General features: G+C 44.3%; 1 protein-coding gene across 1 annotated transcript; it reads right to left on the bottom strand.

Moving 5' to 3' along the window:
- Nucleotides 1–20,890: 20,890 nt before the first annotated feature.
- Nucleotides 20,891–22,199, bottom strand: LOC143891860 (uncharacterized). The gene is made up of 2 exons (XM_077396365.1): nucleotides 21,650–22,199; nucleotides 20,891–21,554 (listed from the first exon to the last, which is right to left on the bottom strand). The coding sequence occupies exons 1-2, from the start codon at nucleotides 22,196–22,198 to the stop codon at nucleotides 21,057–21,059; spliced, it is 1,047 nt and encodes a 348-aa protein (XP_077252480.1). The 5' UTR covers nucleotide 22,199; the 3' UTR covers nucleotides 20,891–21,056.
- Nucleotides 22,200–23,186: the final 987 nt, after the last annotated feature.

Here is a 23,186-nt window from a genome sequence, read left to right as displayed (position 1 = left end):
CACCATAGGATAATCCAAACCGTCCATTTGATGGCCCATAAACGTAAATAGGTTGCGTCCCAAAATTTTTTTCCCATAGGCGGATCCTAGCCCTCCGATCTAAATAAAAACTACATCTTATGCAACCTCTATAGATTGTAGGGTTGTGATCATCCTACGAAAATGATTTTTGGGGCACAACCTATTTACATTGTGGCCCATCACAACCTATTTACATTGTGGCCCATCAAATGGACGGCTAGGATCATCCTATGGTCTGGACGTTACACTTCATTTTCAAAAATATGGGTGGGGCCTAAATTGGTACGAACCACACCATAGGATGATCCAAACCATGGACGGCTTGGATCATCCTATGTTGTGGTCGGTATGCTTCAATTTGAAAAATATCGGTGGGGCCTACGATTGGGCCTTAATGTTAGTGTACGACCAACTCCATAGGATTATCCAAACCATGGACGGCTTGGATCATCCTATGTTGTGGACGGGCCATAATGTTACTGTACGACCACAGGATGATCCAAACCATTCATTTGATGGGCCAACCATTTTGGGGGCACAACCCATTTATGTTATGGCCCATCAAATGGACGGCTCGGATCATCCTATGGTCTGGACGGTACACTTCATTTTCAAAAATATGGGTGGGCCTAAATTGGGCCTTAATGTTACTGTACGAACCACACCATAGAAGGATCCAAACCATGGACGGCTTGGATCATCCTATGTTGTGGACGGTACGCTTCAATTTGAAAAAAAATCGGTGGGGCCTACGATTGGGCCATAATGTTACTGTAGATCAACTCCATAGGATTGTCCAAACCATGGACGGCTTGGATCGTCCTATGTTGTGGACGGGCCTTAATGTTACTTTACGACCAACTCCATAGAATGATCCAAACCATTCATTTGATGGGCCACAATGTAAATAGGTTGTGCCCCAAAAATCATTTCCATAGGATGATCACAACCCTACAATCTATAGAGGTTGCATAAGATGTAGTTTCTATTTAGATCGGAGGGCTAGGATTAGCCTATGGAAATGATATTTTGGGACGCAACCTATTTACGTTTATGGCCCATCAAATGGACGGTTTGGATTATCCTACGGTGGTATGGGCGGGGCCTACGTTGTTTAAAGATGGGCCCACCATTCCACAAACTGTTTCTGTTGGGCCTACCAACTGTTCCTGTTGTGTGTGTGTGTGGAGAGAGAGAGAGAGAGAGAGAGAGAGAGAGAGAGAGAGAGAGAGAGAGAGAGACCGGTCAAATGGTGGGAAAGTGACATATCCCAACGTTTAACGTTAGCCAGCCGTCAAGCGGGGGAGGGGGGGGTATCAGCGCCCTAAATCTACCATATTTACTGGTTCTAGAGATCTTTTTGTTCTTTTCGTGTTAGTTTTAGTTCTAAGTAATGATTGGAAAGATTAATTACAATGGAGAAGCCTAGTCGTATGAACTATGTAGGTATATGTGTGTGAACACCATGGTTTTAAATTTCCACAGAAACCGACACAAAAAGACCAGAATGTTTCTCTTTCCATCCCCACCGAAATGATAACGAAACCAAAACGAATACCGAAATCAAAATTGTATGTGCATTAGTAGTATACTATATCACTATGTTTTACATAGTGATAAAACATAGTGATATTTATATGAATTGCATGTGAAATGTGGCGTACGTATTATGTATAAATATTTGCAAGAATTTCATGTGAAATGTGGTATGTACTAAACTATCAAACATGTGTGACAGCGCATGTCATTGGTCTTTGATGTCATTTAATTACAGTTGATGGTTGTATTACTTATGTGATAGTTTCTAAGCGTATATTTGTGCTTATTTAGTATTTCCGGAGGTTTGATCCTAAAATTCTATTTTTTGCATCTGTTTCCATACGGTCCAATGATTTTATAGGATCTCCACTGAAATTTCCAATCGAAACCGAAACGTTTCTCTTTCCACAGAGACCGAAACCCAAATCGAAACTGAAATTTAAAACGTTGATGCGCACAACAATGACGTGTATGCTATAAATGAGTCAAAGTCATGTTCACTTCCCATAAACACCAATATGAAGTACAAAGTGAATGAGAAAACATGGTTGGAGAAGATGGTCAAGACAGAAACTTCCAATGTTTACGCGTAGCAAATTTTGTTTTATAATTATGTAGATTTTCACATCTTCCCTTTCAAGTTTACTTTATGTTCTGTATCACTTAGAGCACATAGTAATACATGCATGAGTGTGATTATTTACTATTAGAGAATCATTGGCCCACACAATTTTCATGTGTCATACTTTTAAACTTTAGAAATACCACATTGTTTCATTCAATAGATGTTTCTCATTAGTGAAATTGTGCGGCAGAAAGCCAGAATGGGCACAAAAGAAGTGACAAGAAAAAAGCAATTTAAGCTTTCTTAGTAACCAATGTGTCGAGGAATCGTGAGATTCTGAGGCAGCATCACCTTAAGTAAAAGGCTCAAATGCATGAATTAATTATGAGAAGCAACAGATATTGGAATTATGAAAGAAGCGAAAAGTAGAACATAAGCTATTTGACAACTTGAAGCATCTAGAAAAGAAGCGAAAAGTAGAACATAAGCTATTTGACACCTTGAAGCATCTAGAAATCATGAGATTCTGGAGTAGGAGGTATTTTCCTAAGCAGAACATTCAAGCAGTTATAGGGTGGACTATTTTGTTCGGTAAACAAAGTTGTACATCAGAGATGGCATTCTTATCTCCGCATCTGCTAATGCCAGAAGTTCAACTAGACACCATTAGATTTTTAACATTCTTATGTCAGCATTTGTTGCTGCAGACTTTCGGTGCCTTTCCTTGAAAAGGATCATTTCAGAACCTGTTTGCCAGAGTTCCTATGGTGTGGCTCTCTTCTTTTACTGTATACACCCTCATTTTGCTACACTTTAAAAAGTAAAAGATTCGGTAGTTTGTCAAGTCTCGAGTCCATATTCTGCAACAGATTAGGCATCCATGCATTCTAGGGTAGATTTCATCTCATTTTAGGTGTTTGGAAGTTGATTCGCAATCCTAAAGGTTTAGAGGGTGTTCCAATGGTATCTGGAAGATGAAAGTAAAAGTTTCCAAGCAAGTGAAAAAAACCTATAATTTTTAAAAATTTTAGGGTTTCCCTCATTTTTGCCCATTTTTGCATTACAGGGGTATTTTGGTCATTCCTGATGTGTCCCGTTTGACCCCCGAGTTATGTCTGAAAAATCCTAAGCGATTCTATGAATTTTGAAAAAGCTGTTATTTTTAGAATTTCTCAGGGTTTTTCCTAGTTGCACCAAATTTTGTACCTCAGGGGTAATCCGGTCATTTTCAATATGTTTAATTTGACCTCTAGGATGTGTCTAAGGAATCTTAGATCATTTCATGAATTTTGGAAAGCCTGCTGTAGACACCCCATTTTGACCGTGCCCTAAACTTTCCAATTTTGTGCAAAACCCCATCAAACCATTGAGATAGGACCTCAAATTTCACCCTAAGCTAGGTTAGGGTCTCACCAAGGTCCCTGCAAAATTTTGTCGAAATCCGAGTGCGTTTGCCTAGCGAGCGAACCAAAGCAATGCCGTAGTGTAAACCAGAAAGAGGGGTAAATGTATCCTGAGAGGGGACCAATTTATCCCGGAGAGGGCCGAACCTGGGCCAGAAAGGACACGACCATTGGTGCGCCTATCAAAAATTTGCGTCAATTGCGCGCCTTATCCACTAGTAGTGCCAATATCGGCAGCCTCTATTTTCTATAAATACTAGCTTAACCTTCTTCTTTTTTTAATCAAGATTTTCCATCAATTTAGAGAGAGAAAGAGTGAGAAAAGAGAGAAACCTAGTGAGAGAAACTAGATCTCAATCTTGAAACCCTAATCTTTTTGCTTTTCTTCTCCGTCCGTCTTCTCCGGCAAGACTCCGATCATACTCCGACAAGTTTCGATTGATGTGTCTTTTTCATCTTCTCTGCAAATATGCTATTTCCTCTTTTGTTTCTTCATTTCAAAACCTAATCCATCTATAAACCTTAGATCTGTCTCTTAGAACCTCAAATTCAAGCCATTGTTTTTTTCAAAATTAGGATTTTCTAAACCTAATCTTAGAAAGAGAGAAAAGCTCAAGAAAATCCATATTTTCCGATCAAATCGTTGTTTCTTCGGCCAAGACTCCGGTAAAAACACAAGTTTCGGCCAGAATCCCCATCTTTGTTATAAATCCTTACAACCTTAGATCTAGCTTTACAATTACTAGATCTTACATTTCTCTTGATTTTGTGCTTAAAATCTCAGATTTAAAATGTTAAATAGAGAGATGAGAGGTAGATTTTGTGTTTATACTTCTTGAGGGGTATTGCTGGAATTTCAATTGGAATAGGAGCTATTCGATTGATGCCTTAAAGATCTGAAGCAAATCGAGGTAGTTAAAAGCAAGGAAGAAGATAGGTTTGTATCATTGAGGTAATCTCAGTTTCTTTTTTCTTTTTCTCTTTTCTGTTGTTTTCTATCTGATAAAAGGTTCAAGTTTTATGCATTTTGAATTGCTAGAATCTGTTTCTTTACTAGTATTGTTGAATTGATGAATTTTTTTTTGTAGTAATGTGTCTTGAGAAAAATAAATTTACATTTTTTATACTTGTTTAGGATAATTGAAATTTCCATATAGCTATATTGAAACAGATTAATTTTTTGTTAGAAAGAAATCAAGTGGACATTATTTCCATCGGTTTGTACATTGATAACGGTTTTGTTCCTTGAGTCCATGTCCTTTATTTTCATCAATTAGAATAAATTTCAGGTATACCTTATTTTAACTTGATATAGGGTTTTAGGTTTTAAGTCAATGACATGATTTCATCTATTATGATGTATTCTTTCATTTTCCAATAACCAGAATTATCTCATTTTGAGTATAATAAATTCAATTGGTTTTATTTGTTTTACCTCATGATGCTAGACTCGTAAGTTTATTTTTTATTTTTTTAAAAAAAATTTCATGATCTGTTATTCAGGTTCCTCTGAAACTCTTTTGATGATTTATTTTCCAATTTATACATAGATCTGCTAAGTTCATTGGTTCGATTATGATTTTGAAATGTAGATCATCTCAGATTTTGTCGAGATTTATTCCTTGAAATAATGCACAACATTCAAGTGTCATCTGTTTCTTCATTTAGCCATATTGATGGTAGGAAAAAATGCTGAATGATGTATTTAGAATTTGTGTCTTCATTGACTCATTTTTAGAGGAATGGTAAATTGTTATGGGAGTTATCTCCTTCATACCTGTTTAGAGTCAGTGTTAGCTAAGTTTTTCATAAATGTATGTGAACATATGTTTTTTTTTTTAATTTAATCTAATGTTTAAATATATATTTTTTTGGTAGTCCTTAATGTTTGTCAATGATAGGAGGAAAAGATAAGTTGCCCAATGTACTAAATATGACCTGTTTTGATCATAGAAAATTTTGGAAGTAAGTATTTCATTCATGGTAAATAATGTTGTTCAGGTTTTGCTCAAAAATCCTTATGTTTTGATACCTTGCATGTTCTGGTAGCCTTTAAACTATGACTATCACAATTATATTATTTAGATTTGGTTTCTATGGCTTTATATTATTAAGGGGTCATTATGTAATGAGAGTAGGTTTATAAATATACTGACTATGTTTATTTATAACTTGTAACCTTAGTTCTTGTGCTAATTTTGTTGAAGAAAAGTCTTATAGCATGATCATTGTTCACTAGAGTATTTGTATGTGTTTCGAGGCTTAATTTCTAGTAGGAGTTTTACAAGTGAGCAAGTCAATCTTTTGTTCCTCATTATAGTCAGCCTTGCTCAGTTAGGATTTTCTTTCACAAGCTACAATTATGCTCATTGATACTGATTATTTCCCGTTGTCTTGGATTCCCTTTGACGCTTATGTTTTGTAAGGGTTCTATTGTTTTTTTTTTTTTAAAGGAGGAAAAAAGGGAAAGATACCCTGTTATCCTCTTTCTTATTTATGTAGGTGAAAATTTTGGTGTTCCCATTTTTAATCAAACATAGAGCTGTCAAAGAGTTAGAACTCAATTCTAAGATTCTATTCCCATTTTATACTACTTTTCTTCTTGGTATTTGGATCATTAAGTTTTGTTTAAAAGAATAATCAGATTGGTTACATCAGTTTTATCCATGCGAGTTGTTCCTCATGATCAACAAGAAAACACCCATTTGAATCCACATTTTCAGCAGAAAATTGAAATGAGCATAACACACTCAATTCTTATCCAAATTTAACAAATTTTATATGCATCTGTATCTATAAACAAAAATCTACAACTTTCTAGTTGATATCTCCAGCTAATTCTGGGCTTAAGTACCCCAAAAATGCAAAAATTCAGATTTCCAGCACTGTTTGGTGACAACTTGAAATAGGTCTGTTGAATATAGTTTTTTTAGTTGATGTGCTACTGCGTATTGGTATGAGAATAACAGTTTAAATGGCTGTTATGGAATTATTGTTTAGATATTGTGATGCCTGTGGCTGTTTGAGTAGGCTGACCTTTAGTGTCATACAATAGCAGCCCTCCTCTGTCATTGGTAATGTTCATGGTAGCCCCAATACTAGTAGCTCAATAAGAATTTTTGTTTTTTTTCTTTCTTCTTTTCAACTTGAATTTTCTCTTTTTGAGGACCCCTCTCTTGTGATGGTTAATTGGATCTTTTGTTAGCCCATTTAGACATTAAAAGACAAGCTAGATAGGGGCAGCTATCAAAACCTAGTAGCATTCATGTCATTTTCTCATCCTGTGTTGTTCTCCTTGAGGATAGTCATTCTAGTATATTTTTTAAAGATAAAATTCTCTTCATGTTCAGCTCAATGCTTGTACAGCTTAGTGTCTATACGGTTAGGTGTTTGTAAAGTTTGATTCTTGTATGGTTCAACAATTATATAGTTTATTACTTATATGTGTCAAGTGCTTGAAGTAGCAAATTTTGTTAATTGTGTACAAGTATGCAATTGGGACAAGATTGAGCATTGGAAATTAGAATGCTAGTGTTTCTTTGTGAGAGTGAAACAGAGAGTGGTTATTGGTTTGATTTGGAAAATCCTGTAAGTCCTTCAACTCAACCTATTAATTTGGGAGTCTTGATGATATTCATGGTATTGTACAACTGCTATTTGCTAAGGCTCCCATAAGATGACTCACATTTTAGTCACCTTGAACCACAACCTTCATTCTTTTAGGCGGATATGTTGATGGTAACGTCAGCCCTTGGGGAAATAGTAATAGTATCATTATGTACAGGGGTGTTAAAATGGCATCATATGTCAATAACAGTAAAAATTTTGGTAGAAGCATTTGTCAAAATTCATTATATCAGGTTCAGCCAGTGGCATATAGTTGCAGGTTTTTAGCAATTTTTAGGACATCTGTTAAAAGTTATGTTGTTACAGTTTTCAACAATGATTTGAGTTCATATTATTTCATAAGCTTATAATAATTAATTAGAAGGAATGATTGTTATTGCCTGTTATAAAATCATTTATCTTTTGTTTAAAAATCCAGTGATAATGCTAGTAAATGAATGCCAATTGGTGAGAATCAGCCAACATATTTGATTGATTAAAGTGATTGTGTTTAGAGAACTTTAAAATGCTCTGATTGTCTGAATATGTTCTGTTTGGAGTAATGCATCATGTAATGTGTTTTCACGTCTTCAATGAATGCTTGTGGGAGATACATAGGTTACTCTTATGCATTTTCTTTGTGAGGAGTTGAACTAGATTTGTATAAATGAGTAAGGTCCTAGAAATATATTTTAGGTTGGGACACTCATCCATTGGCCTGAAGCTTTAGTTCTATATGTAATATATGATAAAAAATATTTAGTCCTTTGTAAAGAGTTAAAATAAATATATGTCTCAGCTTGCATGATTTCTTTAAATTAGCTTGTGATAACTATAATGATATTTTGATGTCTATGTGATATATGGGTTATAACATGGCAAAAATTAGCACTAATGAAATACTGTTTCCCTTGTTCCTTTTTAATAAACCAACCATTTATGAGAACTGATCATGTATAACTGTTTCAAGAATAATTTGAGTGTATGCTCCTACTTTAGTGTGTGTATAAATGATATGGACATAGGATTTGAATACATATATCTCAATAACTTTAAACGTAAGTAACTCTATCACTAAAGGGGCGATGAAGGCGTTAGCCTAAGCCCATCCTTAGAGGACTTGCACAGTCAGGATAGCGCTCCCCTCTTTTGGTTATAAGACTAACTCAGTCTTTTAAATAAGAACCTTGAAACCAGAACCCCACTAGGAGACACACTATGTCTCGTAAGGCATACCTCTCTTGGAGACAAGCTTTGTTTAGAGCCTACCCCTTAGAGATTTTATCCAAGCCTCAGGTAGAATACCTTTATTAGTTGAAGACCTACTTGGTCTTGTAGTTTCCTTGACCTTACTTATTCATTGCAAGGGCAATGATAAGGTTACTTGGATCTCACCTCTGTGTCTAGGAGACTTGCCCAGTCTCACTAGTACCCTTCTTTATCTCCTCAACTTCTAGAAGACATACCTTGTCTCATTAGCATCCCTCTTAGAGTCATCAATCTCGGAGTCAGTCCTTAGCTAGGAGTCTGTCCTTAGTTAAAGAATCAGTCTTTCAAGAGTCTGTCCTATCATCATAAGGGTTAGGAGTCTGTCCAACCTCTCATCAAGTCATGTGATTTTTTTTATCCACTCCTGCAAGGTATAGGATGCTATCCAACCCTTGCAGAGGTGTGATTCTGTCCAATTTTCCCGCAAAGCATAGGATGCTGTCCAACCTTTGCGAGTTATCAGGAGTCTATCCTACCCTTATGATGATAGGATTCTATCCTCTTGTGTCAAAAACTTAAAAACATTCAAAAATTTCAAAAAGTCAAAACATCTGAAAAATCCAAAAATCTCAATAGTCTTGAGTCTTAGGATCGTACTAGCAAGTCTGTTTCCGAACTACGTTGGCTTGATCCCTTTCCAAAGGGTACGTAGTGCAGCTTGGGATCCACATCCTAGGTCCAGCCAAACCTTTAAAAATAAATATTTCAAACCTTCCAAAAATACAAAAATTCTTCAAAACCTTTTCAAAAAGATCTTCCCCTAGAGTTATGAGTCTGTCTTAGATGTTTGGGGTGTTTTAGAGTTAGGAGGCTGTCCTGTTTGTGTTGATATGCTGTGTCTTGTCGTGTGAGTGTCCCTAGAGTTAGGAGGCCTCGAGTCCTGGTCGGTTAGACATTTAGTCGAACCGATGGCTAGACTATGAAGCATATAGTCAGCCCATGGTTTTCTTTAGGATGCACAGCCTAGTTACACATAGGATGTAGGGCCCACCTGTATTATCTTAAGGCTAATCAACTTGCATTAGTTAGGGCATATAGAAGTCCTAAAAATTACAATTCACGTGAACTTAAGCAATTGTATAAAAAAGCTTTAAGAATCAGTTGAGTCTAGTGGATCGAGTTTAGGATAGCGGTTCTAGATGGTTAGGCATCGTAATTTAGAATAGGTCATCGAACTAGGTTGATTCTGATTCTTCCCGAGGCCGGAATACGTAGAGCAGCGAGGGTGGATGTCCATTCTGGTCCGAGTCAAGTATTGCATTAGAGTTTTAGGATTCGTCTTGTTAAGTCGTGTATAGAGTTGATTTGTGTTGTGTGTTTTGTTGTATTTTCTTACTTTCATGTACAGATCATATACATTTAGCTGTAGCATGCATGTGTTTGCACACCAGAACTTAGACACCAATTAGGTATGACATTCATAACATAGTTATTCTTAGGTGACACTTATTTCATTTCTTTATGTGTGCTTATTAATCCTCACTAAGACATGCATGATTAGATAGACGTCTTCTCAGAGATATGTGTTCCCCTTTCATATGACTTTCATCCAAAACTCTTCAAAATCAATAAATAAATGGCATAAGAGACCAGGTGTTTGCACTTGGGCGAATGACGTCATCTTCGGACCTTCCAAATTTGTAACCAGACACGAACCTTCTTTCATATCTCTGGTTATCCATTGCAACAGAGCATAGTATGGGATCTAGGGCCCACTTCCTTGGATGGCGACTCTTCTTTGTTTAAGGTACGTCTCGAATCCGGACTAGTCCCCGAATCGAGAGGTATCTCCCCTTTTATCGCCACTCATGCTGTGAGAGGCATTCTTCTTTTGAGAGTTCCTTGGTAGAGCTCTCCATTCACGTGGATGATTGCAGAGAGAGACTGTTCGTGGGGGCTCGTCCCCTGCCTCTCTCGGATCGTGGTCCACAGGCTGGCGATTCTGCTGGGGAGTTCTTGGAACATTGCCTAACTCTGTTATAATGCCATTTTAATTAATTTTGAAGAATTTTGGCCAAAAATCATGTGAAATGAGAATTTAATCGCTTAGAATCCAGAGGCACCAAATAGGTGTTTAAAATAAGGAATTCACACACTGCACAGCATACATCATTATGTTTTTATTTTTATTTTTTTATTATTTTATTATTATTGGCTCCATTGGATAGATACAGTACATGCCAGATGGCATGTCATTACCCTGATGGGATTGTTGTATCTATTTCCAAGCTATGCGCCGGTGCTGCAGCCGTAAACACTAGGCATACTTGTGTTTACAGCAGCCGATGAGCAATGAAGCATACTATGTATAACACTAGGCGTACTTGTGTTATACATTTTAAGTATGGATCATAAGCATAGTACCCGATATATTGAGTCCGGAGCCCTACTTTCATTTTACATATATTATGTATATGGATATATTTGCTGACTTAGTGAAACCCAATTAGGATCTGCATATGCTTATATATATATATATATATATATATATATATATATATTGCATTCATATAAAGACGAACATGTGTTGCTTATACATGTTGGAGCCTAGACTTAGGAGCCTTGTCCGATCCATAGATTATTGTAGCTCACCTTATATGGCTACAACGCAATCCTAGTGTACTCACATGTCTGTCTTGAGTCAAGTGTCTTGACTCTGCGGGATTATATTTAGGGCTGATGCCCCTGGTTAGGATATATATGTATATATGTATATATTGATTATCAGATTGGGGCCTACTCTTTAGTGAGGTTTCCTTATCTAATCTAATCAGTCATATCAGTCCGTTTTTCATATCTAGGCCCGACCAGTGGCTTTTACTTGCCCCTCTCATGGTCGTGGCCTATCTTTTGCTCTATTCTTTGAGATTTTGTCCATATATCTCTTGATTATAAGATCAAGAGCTACTTTCTAGTAGAGATTCCTGGCTTGAATCAATCTATCATGTCTATTCATCTCTCAGATCTAAACTTGGCTAGTGGCTTATACTTGTCACACTCATAGCTACGGTTTATTCCTTGACCCAGTGATGATAAATTTTACCTATTTTTATCCTTCAGATTCAAACCTCATTTATCCATTCTTTTGTTGTGTCATTCATATTGCGTATGTATTAATCAAATTTTTGCTTGTTTTGTCTTTAGATATGGTCGACAGTTTGTCTACTGTCTCTATGGCCATAGTCTATCATTGTTGATCTCCTTGATCATACAGTTTTGATATCTATCTTTCAGATTTAGATCCGGTCTATGATTTACTTTTGTCATTTTGTGACCGCGGTCTCGTTTCTGAGTTTCTGATCATCTTTGATCATCAGTGGAACATTCGATGTCGCCAATTGTATCCTTCTTATGTTTGATCGTTAAGTTTATCTCTATTCTTTGTTTATTCCAAGTTATCTTCATTCCCTCATTATCCCGTCCTATCTTTGTGTCAGGTCTGATTATGGTGAATATTTTGCTGACAACTAGATAACCGATACCATTAGAGTTCTTCCGTCTGAGCATTCAAAGATAAACATGGCTGATCATTTCATCAATTCATTCACTCATTTGAACAGTCGTGATATAAATTGGAAGTTTCTTCAAGCATCTGCTGGACTTTGAGATCCTGTTCTTCATGTTTTCTGATTTGGCCCTTTTGAACTCTGTCCCATATTTGAGGATTAGTGTACCCTGCTAAAGCTCTCATCTGAGGGACTCTGGATCAAACCTTCAAGAATAGAATCCCCTCATGATCTGTTTTGTAAACTATTCAAAAATGAAACTGTTGATGCTCTACCGTGTCTAACAGATACGTGTGGACCCCGATCCGAGAGAGGCGGGGGATGAGCCCCCACGCTAGTCTCAGGATCATCCACGTGAATGGAGAGCTCTACTAAGGAACTCTCAAAAGATGTGCCCCTCACAGCATGAGTGGCGATACAAATGGTGAGATGCCTCTCGATTCGGGGACTAGCCCGGATTCGAGGCGTAGCTTAAACAAAGAAGAGTCGCCATCCAAGGAAGTGGGCCATGGATCCCATACTATGCTCTGTTGCAACGGATAACTAGAGATATAAAAAAGAAGGTTCGTGTCTGGTTACGAATTTGGAAGGTCCGAAGAGCACCTCGTCCGCCCAAGTGCAAGCACCTGGTCATATGAAATGGGAACGAATATCTCCAAGAAGACGTCTATCTAATCATGCATGTCTCGGAGATGATTAATAAACACACATAAAAGAAACGAAAGAAGTGTCACCTGAGAATAACTAGGTTATGAATGTCATACCTAATTGGTGTCTAAGTTCTGGTGTGCAAACACAGGCATGCTACAGCTAAAGGTATAGGATCTGTACATGAAAGTAAGAAAACACAGCAGAAACACACAACACAAATCAACTCTATACCTGACTGGACAAGACAAATCCTAAAACTCTAGTGCACGACCTGACTCAGACCAAGATGGCCGTCCATCCCAGCTGCTCTACGTATCCCTGCCTCAGGAAGAATCGGAGTCAACGTAGTTCGATGACCTATTCTAAACTACGATGCCTAACCATCTAGAACCGCTATCCTAGACTCGACTGATTTTTTAAAGCTTTTTATACGATTGCTTAAATTCAAGTGAATTGTAATTTTTAGGACTCTCTATATGCCCTAACTAATGCAAGTTGATTAGCCTTAAGCTAATGCAGATGGGCCCTACATTCTATGTGTAACTAGGCTGTGCATCCTAAAGAAAACCATGGGCTGACTATATGCTTCCTAGTCTAGCCATCGGTTCGACTAAATGTCTAACCGATCGACTCGAGGCCTCCTCACTCTAGGGACACTCACACGACAAGACACACCATATCAATAGAAATCAGGACAGCCTCCTAACTCTAAAACACCCCAAATATCTAGGACAGACTCCTAACTCTAGGGGAAGATCTTTTTGAAAAGGTTTTGAAGAGTTTTTTGTATTTTTGGAGAATTTGAAATGCTTATTTTTAAAGGTTTGGCTGGACTTGGGATAAAGATCCCAAGCTGCGCTACGTACCTCGTGGAAGAGGATCAAGCTAACGTAGTTCGGAAACAGAATTTCCTAACTACTCTAAGACTCAAGACTTTTGAGATTTTTGGATTTTTTAGATATTTTTCAAGTGTTTTTGAATTTTTGACACAAGAGGACAGAATCCTATCATCATAAGGTTAGGATAGACTCTTGATATCCCGCAAAGGTTGGACAGTATCCTATGCTTTGCGGGGGAAAAACGACAGAATCACCACTCTACAAGGATTGGACAGCATCCTATACCTTGCAAGATCGGATAAAATGACTTGATGAGAGGTTGGATAGAATCCTAACCCCTATGATGATAGGATTGACTCCTGAAAGAAGGACTGACTCTCTAGCTAAGGACAGCCTCCTATGCTAAGGACTGACTCTGAAATTAGAAGTTCTAAGAAGGAGGTGCTAATGAGACAAAGCTTGTCTCCAAATAATTTGACTTTTTTACTGAGATATAGCTTGTCTCTTTAAAAATTGGTGGGCTCTAGATGACTCTTTCATTGCGCTTGCAATGAAAAGGAGAATCAAAATATCCAAGATACATGCCTAAAAGACTTAGATAGTCTTCTAAATGAGAGGGGAAACCGTTATTTGGACTTAGCAAGTCCCTTAAGGATGGGCTTGGGCTAGCGCCTTCATCGCCCTATGCAATGATAAGGCTACTAAATGACTTATGAAAGTATTATCTAAGACATAATTGATGGGGCACAAATACGGCTACGCTCCCAGGTATCGCCACATGTCATCCATGCACGAGCAGAGCCCAACCATCATGAAGAATGGCGTTGGAAAACGGCAAAGACCACACATTCACGACACGTGTCGCCCTCTCGCCGCCCAAGCCTCATCATCACAAATTATGGAAGGAAATGACCGCCAAAGCCATGCGCGCCGGCAAAGCAGGACGATAGCCCAATCCTGCGAAAGAAGGTTTTTTCTCCATAATGATGAAAGGGGTCACGCGCCTCCCTTTAAAAGGGAGGAAAAGGAAGAACAGTAGGAGGCCCTTTCGCTGAAAAGAGGACTTTACCCATTCTCCACTCCGGACACCGGAAAAAGAGGCGAGGCAACAACAGAGGAGGCTAGGAACCCAATCCTACTCTCCATGCTAGTCCCCTCCGACCCACTCACTCACACACCCAGAAAAGAGCCCGCATGCTGCCCCTGGTAACCCTGATCGAAACTCCCTTCCCCCTCTCGCTGTTCTTTATATTGATTGGTCGAAGGATCTGACTTGGGTGTCGAAGTGGTCGTCCGGGACCCACCCCGGACCCCCTGACCCCCTTTGTTTGTAATTGCAGACCCCGCGGAGGCCCTCTACTGACCACGCGATCGCAGACCTGGATTCAGACGCCATCATATTGGCGCCATCCGTGGGACTCGTCGAGTACTGAACGCCTTATGGCGATGAGAAAGCACACCCAACAGCAAGAAATAGGGGTAATGACCCGAAGCCAGGCTCAACGCGCACAAACCAGCACCTCAACCTCCCAAGAACCCAACTCACCGCCCTCGGGCCGACACCAACCCTCCTCTAGCACGCCGCAGATGGTCCCCACCATGGAGATGTTCAACGAACTTCGCCAAGAACTACTCCAACGCTTGCCTCCTCCGGCCTCAGAGAGGCCCCCGATAACTCAGGACCAGACAGAGGCCTATGACGAAGGCAACGAGGAACAACCAGGGGAACGCCATCCCCGGCGAAAGCGAGCACCGACTCGCCGGACGCGGTCCCCGTCAGCAAATATCCCTCTGCGCCCCGCAACTAGGCGATACCAACGGGACAGTGGGAGGCAGGCTACAAACAGCCGCGCTCCCCCTATCCAAGCTACCCGCCTCCAGGAACCGCCCCTGGCTCGGGCGGAAGAAGTGGCAACCTCAGCACAACCGCCCGGCGTGGACCCGATAGCTGACCTACAAAGACAGATCCGGGAGGTAAAACTAGAAATGAAAAAACCCTACGCCCACGGCATCCTCGATGAGTGGGAAAGGGAGACGGCATCCCCATTCACCTTGGAGGTCTTAAAAACCCCCGTAGAAGCAGGCATAGACCTCTCCAGCTTCACTCTGTACGATGGAAGCACAGACCCCCTCGAGTTCCTCCAAACCTTCAAAAGGGTAATGACGCTCCGAGGCGCGTCGGACGGATTCATGTGCAGAGCCTTCGCGTCCCTACTGAGAAAAATTGCCAACGACTGGTACATGAGATTGGAGCCCGGCTCCATCGTATCCTTCCAGGAATTTGGGACGAAGTTCAGTGCAAGGTTCGCCAACAACTGCCTCCGCCATGATCCAGCGGATGCCGTCTTAGCCCTCCAACAAGGAAGAAACGAGACCCTGAGAGACTTCATGTTGAAATTCAACGCCGAATTAGCCCAACTTTCTAACATGGACGTCCAAATAGCGGTCGCCACACTAAAGCATGCCACCACCGATCTGAATCTCAAGCTGCATCTCACCCTCAAGCCACCACGGGACCTACAGGAACTTGAATCCAAGGCTGATAAGTTCGTAGGAGCAGAAGAAGCCTGCGCTCGAGAACAGAATCAGCCCGGCCCCGATGAAAGGAAAAACGACTGCCGAAGGGCCATAAGGCCACGTGCCGACGAAAGGCAGGGGGCAGAAACCCCGTCCTCGTCTTCGAGAGACTGGGAACCGCCCCGCTAAAGTTCCCCCTCTCCCACGTTCTACTGGCCATCAGGGATCAGGGTCTCCTGACCCCCCCAAGAGAATGGCCACAGACCCAAAGAAGAGGTCCGCCCGAAAATTCTGCGAATTCCACGGGGACCACGGCCACGAAACTGACCATTGCTTCCACCTCCGCCTCCAACTGGAAAAGTTGGCCGAAGAAGGGCACCTAAATCAATATCTCAGAAGTCCTGACGAAAGCTCGCGCGAGGTCCAGCATCCCTCCAATGAGCCCAGAGGTAGGCACCGATCACCCAATGGACGTCGGTCCAACAACCGTCGCTGATCCACAAGCCGACATCGATCCCCTAGCAAGCATCGCTCAAGAAGGAGACGTCGATCCCGAAGCAGACGCGACGCATACCGCCACCAGCGCCCCCGGAAAGAGGAGCCCCCCGAGCAACCGCAGGCCCTCGAACAGCCGCCCACCATTATCGGAAAAATCAATATCATCACGGGCGGGCCAGCAGCGGGAGGGCCGACAACCGCCGGCCGGCGGGCATACGCGGAACGAATATTCTCCATGGATATGCCTTCCAAAAAGGCCTGAATGGATCCGCCCCTACAAGACCAGATCATCACTTTCTCCAACGAAGACCTCGACGGGCTACAAGTCCCGCACGACGATGCACTTGTCATCAGACTGGTCGTCGCCAACTTCGATATAGGAAAAATCCTGGTGGACACAGGAAGCTCCGTCAACGTGCTACACCTCGAGACTTTCGAAGAAATGAAACTGGGCAAAGAAAGGCTAGGACCCGCGGAATACTGTATCTACGGGTTCTCCGATGCGTCCATGCGGGTCGACGGCAAGATCGACTTACCCGTAACCTTCGGGACGTACCCCCTCCAAAAAACCATCTTGACCACCTTCCTGGTCGTAGACATACCATTCACTTACAGCGCCATCATTGGACGCCCTGCTCTAAGAAATTTGGGAGCAGTAGTCTCCACCCCCCACCTCAAGATGAAATTTACCACTCCGACCGGGGTAGGGGAGGTCCGGGGACAGCAAATGGTAGCACGCCAGTGCTACGCCGCAAGCCTGAGAGGAACCAACGCCCCGGCCGAAAATTTCACGATCGGTAGTGAAGATCCCCGGCAGCGGGCCCGCACAATCAGAGGAGAGCTCGCCGAGGAGCTAGACTCCATCCCCCTAGCCGAAGATCAGCCGGAGAGACAAGTCCGGATCAGCTCCCTCCTAAAAGGCCCCCTGCGAGACCAAATGATCGACTTCCTCAGAACAAACCAAGACATGTTCGCCTGGTCCGCTAAGGACATGCCCGGGATACCCAAGGAACTGGCCGTTCACAAGTTAAATGTGAACCCAGCCCTTAAACCTGTCCGGCAGAAAAAAAGGAACTTCGCGATAGAACGTCAAACTCACATAAAGGCCGAAGTGGAAAAACTACTACAAGCCGGGTTCATCAGAGAAATCCGGTACCCCGAGTGGCTGTCAAACGTCGTCATGGTCAAGAAAGCTAGTGGAGGTTGGCGGGCCTGTATAGACTTCACAGACCTAAACAGGGCCTGCCCAAAGGACCCCTACCCCCTGCTGCGCATAGACCAACTCATCGACGCCACATCCGGACACGAACTTCTCACCTTCTTGGATGTGTTCTCAGGCTACAATCAGGTCAAAATGCACGAGCCTGACATCCCGAAAACGACGTTTATCACCAATCAGGGCGTCTACTGCTATACTGTTATGCCCTTCGGTTTAAAAAATGCGGACGCCACCTACCAGCGGCTCGTAAATAAGCTGTTCCAAGCGTAAATCGGAAGAAACTTAGAGGTGTATGTCGACGATATGCTGGTAAAAAGTATGAAAGCCTCCAAACACATCTCCGACCTTCAGGAAACTTTCAGCGCCCTACGACGAGCCCGAATGAAGCTCAACCCCGCGAAATGCGCCTTCGGGGTAACTTCCGGAAAATTCTTGGGGTTCATGGTCAGTCAGAGAGGGATCGAGGCCAACCCCGAAAAGATCCAAGCCATCCTAGACATGGAACCCCCGGCAATAGCAGTAGAAGTACAGAGGCTCGCAGGTCGAATCACGGCCCTCGGCCGATTCATGCCCAAATCGGCAGAAAAATGCCAACCCTTCTTCAAACAATTAAAAAACATACGGGAGTTCGAATGGACCCCAGCCTGCCAAGAGGCCTTCAACTCCTTGAAGCAATACCTTCAGACACCGCCCGTACTCGCCAAACCCGAGCCGGGGGAAGAGCTATTTTTGTACCTGGCCGTCAGCCCCACGGCAGTGAGTGCGGTGTTGGCCAAACAAAGCGACAAAAAGGAACACCTGGTGTACTACGTGAGCAAGACTCTCCACGGTGTAGAAATCCGGTACCTAAACATAGAGAAATTCGCCCTCGCAGTCGTCAGCGCCGCTCGAAAGCTCCGCCCCTACTTCCAGGCCCACCTCATTGTGCTTCTCACCGACCAACCCCTGAGGAAAATTCTCCAGAAACCAGAGACCTCAGGCAGGATGGTCAGTTGGGCCGTCGAGTTGGGAGAGTTCGACATACAAGTCCGCCCGAGACCAGCCATTAAATCCCAGGCCCTCGCTGACTTTATAGTGGAATCCATGGCCCTGGCCGAGGAACCAGCGACAACGGAAAATGGCGACGGCCCCACCAAACAGACGACTAGCAAAAACGTGGCGGAACAAAGCGACGAGGTTCATTGGACCCTGCACGTTGACGGCTCAGCAGGCCAAAAAGGGCACGAGGCGGGGGTGGTCCTCCACGGCCCAGAATGATTCACACTAGAATACGCCCTCAGGTTAGATTTCAAAGCCTCCAACAACGAGGCTGAATACGAAGCCTTGCTGGCAGGACTAAGTCTAGCCGCGGAGCTCGGCGCAGGAAAGTTAAAAGTCCATAGCGACTCCCAGCTCGTCGTCAACCAAGTGAACGGCGTATACGAAGCCAAGGGCCCCAGAATGAAGAGATACCTCCAGAGGGTAAAAGAAAAGCTGCAGGGAATGGGCGAGGTAGAGATCCTCCAAGTACCACGGGACATGAACAACCGAGCAGATGCGTTATCAAGGATGGCCACCGAAGAGACCCATGACTTCGGTACCGTGCTCACAGAAATACTGCCCCACCCCAGCATCGACGAGGTGCAAGTCTTGAAAATCCCACCTGGACCAAACTGGATGGACCCCATCATACGATACCTGAAAGACGGTATACTACCCGCAGATAAGCTGGAAGCCCGGCGCCTAACTGCAAGAGCCGCCCACTACATGCTCCACGGACCCAGGCTCTACAAACGGTCATACACATGGCCGTACCTCCGATGCCTGGTGCCCTCCGAATCAGACTACGCCCTGCGAGAAGTACATGAAGGGATCTGCAGAGACCACGGGGGCGGAAGGACCCTGGTTCAGAAAATCGTAGGGCACGGCTACTTCTGGCCTACGATCCTCAGGGACGCCAAGGAGTTCGTCAAAAAATGCAGCCCATGCCAAAGGTACGCAACCACCCCCCACCAACCGGCCACACCATACACCACGATAGCAGGACCCTGCCTTTCGCCATCTGGGGCATGGATCTACTCGGACCCTTCCCGAAAGCCCCCGGGGGGCATACCATGTTGTACGTCGCCATCGACTACTTCACCAAATGGGTCGAAGTCAAAGCCGTGGCAAAACCCAATTCGAAAGCAACAGAGAGGTTCTTCTACCACGACGTGGTTTGCCGCTTCGGCATTCCAAAGATACTTGTAACGGACAACGGTCCCCAGTTCGCAAGCGCCGAATTTGGCAAATTCTGCGATAACTTAAGCATCGAACACCGTTTTGCCTCCGTAGCGCACCCACAGGCTAATGGGCAGGTAGAGGTAACTAACAGGATCTTGCTTCAGAGCCTCAAGAAGCGATTAGGAGAAGCTGGGAAAAACTGGGTAGAAGCGCTACCTAGCGTCCTTTGGGCCTATCGAACGACGCCGCAAACCGCGACTGGAGAATCCCCTTTTAGTTTAACCTTCGGGGCCGAAGCGGTCATCCCGTTGGAAATTGGCCTCCCCAGCTTCCGCACCGCGAATTATGACGAACAGGGAAATTCCGAGCTCCTCCGGAACACCCTCGATCTCGTGCTCGAAAAAAGAGACCAAGCCCTTCTCCGAACCGCCTCCTACCAGCAAAAGGTGGCACGGTACTACAACGCCCGGGTAAGAAAGCGCTCGGTAAAACCCGGAGACCTCGTACTACGGCGTACGGCGGTATCCGACCCCCGCAACACCAGAAAACTCGCACCTAAATGGGAAGGACCCTACAGGGTCGTTCGAGCACTCCGCCCCGGGGCCTACCAGCTAGAACGTCTCGACGGGACCCCAGTCCCTCGAAGTTGGAGCATGGACAACCTCCGAGAATTTTACCAGTAAAAGAACAGGGTAAGCTCCGTGTTTTTCTTTAAAAGCATGACGAATGTTTGTTTGTTTCTTTTTGTGTCTTTAGAGGCAAAGATGTATCTTTTCTCCTTAAACGAATCAATGGAATAGCGTTTCTACTTAAAGCATACGTATCTCCACTTTCCGGCCCATGATAAACGAGGGACCCGAAAGAAGACAAGGAGCGAGACAGAGGTAGCATCGGGGCCGATCCCCCCGAGAATACCCTAAAACACTCCCCATGAAGAAAAGACCTCCCCCTAAAAGGGCAGGCGGGACCCATTAACCCCGAACTGATCACTCGAGGGGAAGATAGTCCTTCCGCAAAAAAAGACACCCCACGGGGTGCACCAGGAACATTCTCGATGATCAGATTAAAATTCAAAAGGCTCGAATAACCTGGAGCGCACCGTGTATATAAAGAAAAAAAAAAGAAAGCAGAAAAGAAGAGAAGAAGAAGCAGAATTCAAAAGTTATTACAGACCCACAAGAAAAGGTAAAATATAAGACCCAAAAAGACATCCTGGCATCACTAAGCCCCCTCAGAGGTCTCGGTAACTACAGGATCCACCAGAGCAGCCACCTCCTCATCGACCAGCTCCGGTGCTTTTGCTGGTACCGACGGAGGATCGGCCTCAGCCTCGTGCATCAGTTTGTCCAGGGGAAAGGAAGGATCAACCTCATGGACACGCCGCCGGCATTCAGCAAAAGCATCAATCTCAACATCCACGCTGAACGCAGCCGCAGCCTTAAGGAACTCCTCTGAGCCACGCCACTCCTCCCGCGCCTTCGCCAGCTCCCGGCCGTGCGTCCGCCGGGCCACCGCCAATTTGTCTGACGCACGACTTCTCCCCTCCATGGTTTTCCGGAGGTCTTCCCGAAGCTGAGCGACAGTATCATCAAATGTCGCTCTCTCCGCCCGGGCTCTGTCCAAATCCTCACTTAGCCGCCGGTTTTGCTCCACAAAGGCACTTATCTCAGCCTCATCCTCGAGTAGGCACTGCACTATCCTCCTGGCGTAGCTCTGGGACTGCAAAAGCAACCTATCAGAAAATTTCCGACGTGCGTCCACCAAATGACAAAAAGAGAAACGTACAAACAGAAAACCGGCCGCCCGGTACTTACGCAAGATGTTGATTGAAAATACTGAGCCCCAAGGGCCCTGCGATCATAGCCCTCCAACTCAGCCTCGTCGCCAGGAAGGGCGGTCGTCACCCCCGGCTCCACCCCAACCCGGGGATTCGCAAGAACGCTATCCTCAACACCGATCTTCCAGTCAGGCTTAAACAGCTCTCCTCGCACCTGGAAGCTCTGCGGAGGAAGCACCACTCTTTCCAGAAGAAGTTTGATCATAACCGCCCCCTCCATTCGACTTGGCACGTCCTCCGCAAAGACAGGAGGACGCGCCACACGAACAACATCCCCCTGTCGAGCGCCAAAAGAGGCAGCCCTCTTGGCGGACGGCTCCGACTCCGAAGGAAAAAGCCTAGCCGCCCCCTTTTCTCCGACCGCTCGAACAGGGGGGCTAGAAGGCACAGATGCCGCAAGTTTTGCCTGTGATCGGCCCAACCTGGCCGCGGCCATGAAATCGGAAGGGATCTTCTTCTGACTCGTCAGACCCTTCGTCACCACCGCTACCCCTTTTCTCTTCCTAGAATCACCGGAAGAAGACATACCTCCTGCCAAAAAAAAAACGGGAAAACAACAACTGCTCAGAACGAGGGAAAGCAACCAAAACAAAAAAATTAGGAGAAACAGAGAGAGAGAGAAGGAGGGGAGGGGCTCACCACGAGGACTGGCGAAACTCTCCCCCATTCCCTCGCCCGTACAACGGGCCCTCTTCTCCACAGCTCCCAGCAAGCCAAGCCTCTTCAAGCTCCTCTCCCATTTGAACTCGGAAACATCGATAGCCTCCCCGGAGGCGAGCTTCCCCAAGTCAAACTTGCCACTCAACAGAGCGCCTCCAAGAGTGAGGAAAGCCCCAGCCAGCGTCCAACGGAGGGGTGATGAACACATACTCCTCCTTCCACCCTTTGATGGAGGAAGGCAAATTCGCCGCCATTTTCACCCGAGGACGCTGGGTCAGATATAGCCAGCTGTCCTCCCCCTTCACTAAGGGGCTAAGGGCAACACAGGCCCGGAGCAGCGGAAGGGTAGGTTGAACCCTGTGAAGGCCCGCCTTAGCCACAAAGGCCAAGAGAGTACACCAACTATTAGGCGCCAGTTAGGAAGGAGCCACCCGGTAAAACTCAAGGGCCTCTACTATAATACCCAAGAGCGGGAACCTAACCCCCGCCCGAAAAGCCTCCACGTAGAAAGCTACCTCTTCCTCAGTGGTACCCCCACAAACACTCTCTACAAAGGAAGGAACCCTAATCCCATAATCATCGGGAATGTGGAACTCCCTCCTAATTTTCTCCGCCGCCCCTTCTCCCAAAGTGTTCCTGAAACACGCCACCCGACCGGGGCAAATAACGGCACCAGACCGACTATCCCCAACCTCCGCCTCACAAGCAGAAAAAACTCGAGCCAGAGATTCCGAGGGAGCGGCCCCCACCGATGACCCAGAGGCCCCGGAGCTATCTCTCAACTCCGTGGGCTGCTGTACATCCTCAGAGGCGACGCCCCCACCCTCTAAAGATAACCGCCTCCTTTTTCTTGG

Source organism: Tasmannia lanceolata, unplaced genomic scaffold (genome assembly GCF_043159265.1).
Source record: "Tasmannia lanceolata isolate RefF3 unplaced genomic scaffold, GAP_Taslan_0.1 ptg000015l, whole genome shotgun sequence".
Lineage (NCBI taxonomy): Eukaryota > Viridiplantae > Streptophyta > Magnoliopsida > Canellales > Winteraceae > Tasmannia > Tasmannia lanceolata.
Note: the sequence above shows the minus strand (reverse complement) of the source record. Positions and strands in the feature narration are given on the sequence as shown.

What these genes read in the sequence shown, in the direction of transcription:
- LOC143891860 (XM_077396365.1), bottom strand. Translation starts at nt 22,198, where the DNA reads ATGTCTTCTTCCGGTGATTCTAGGAAGAGAAAAGGGGTAGCGGTGGTG. An exon ending in ATTTTCAATCAACATCTTGC is followed by an intron (nt 21,555 to 21,649) that starts GTAAGTACCGGG and finishes TTGCTTTTGCAG; the next exon opens with TCCCAGAGCTACGCCAGGAG.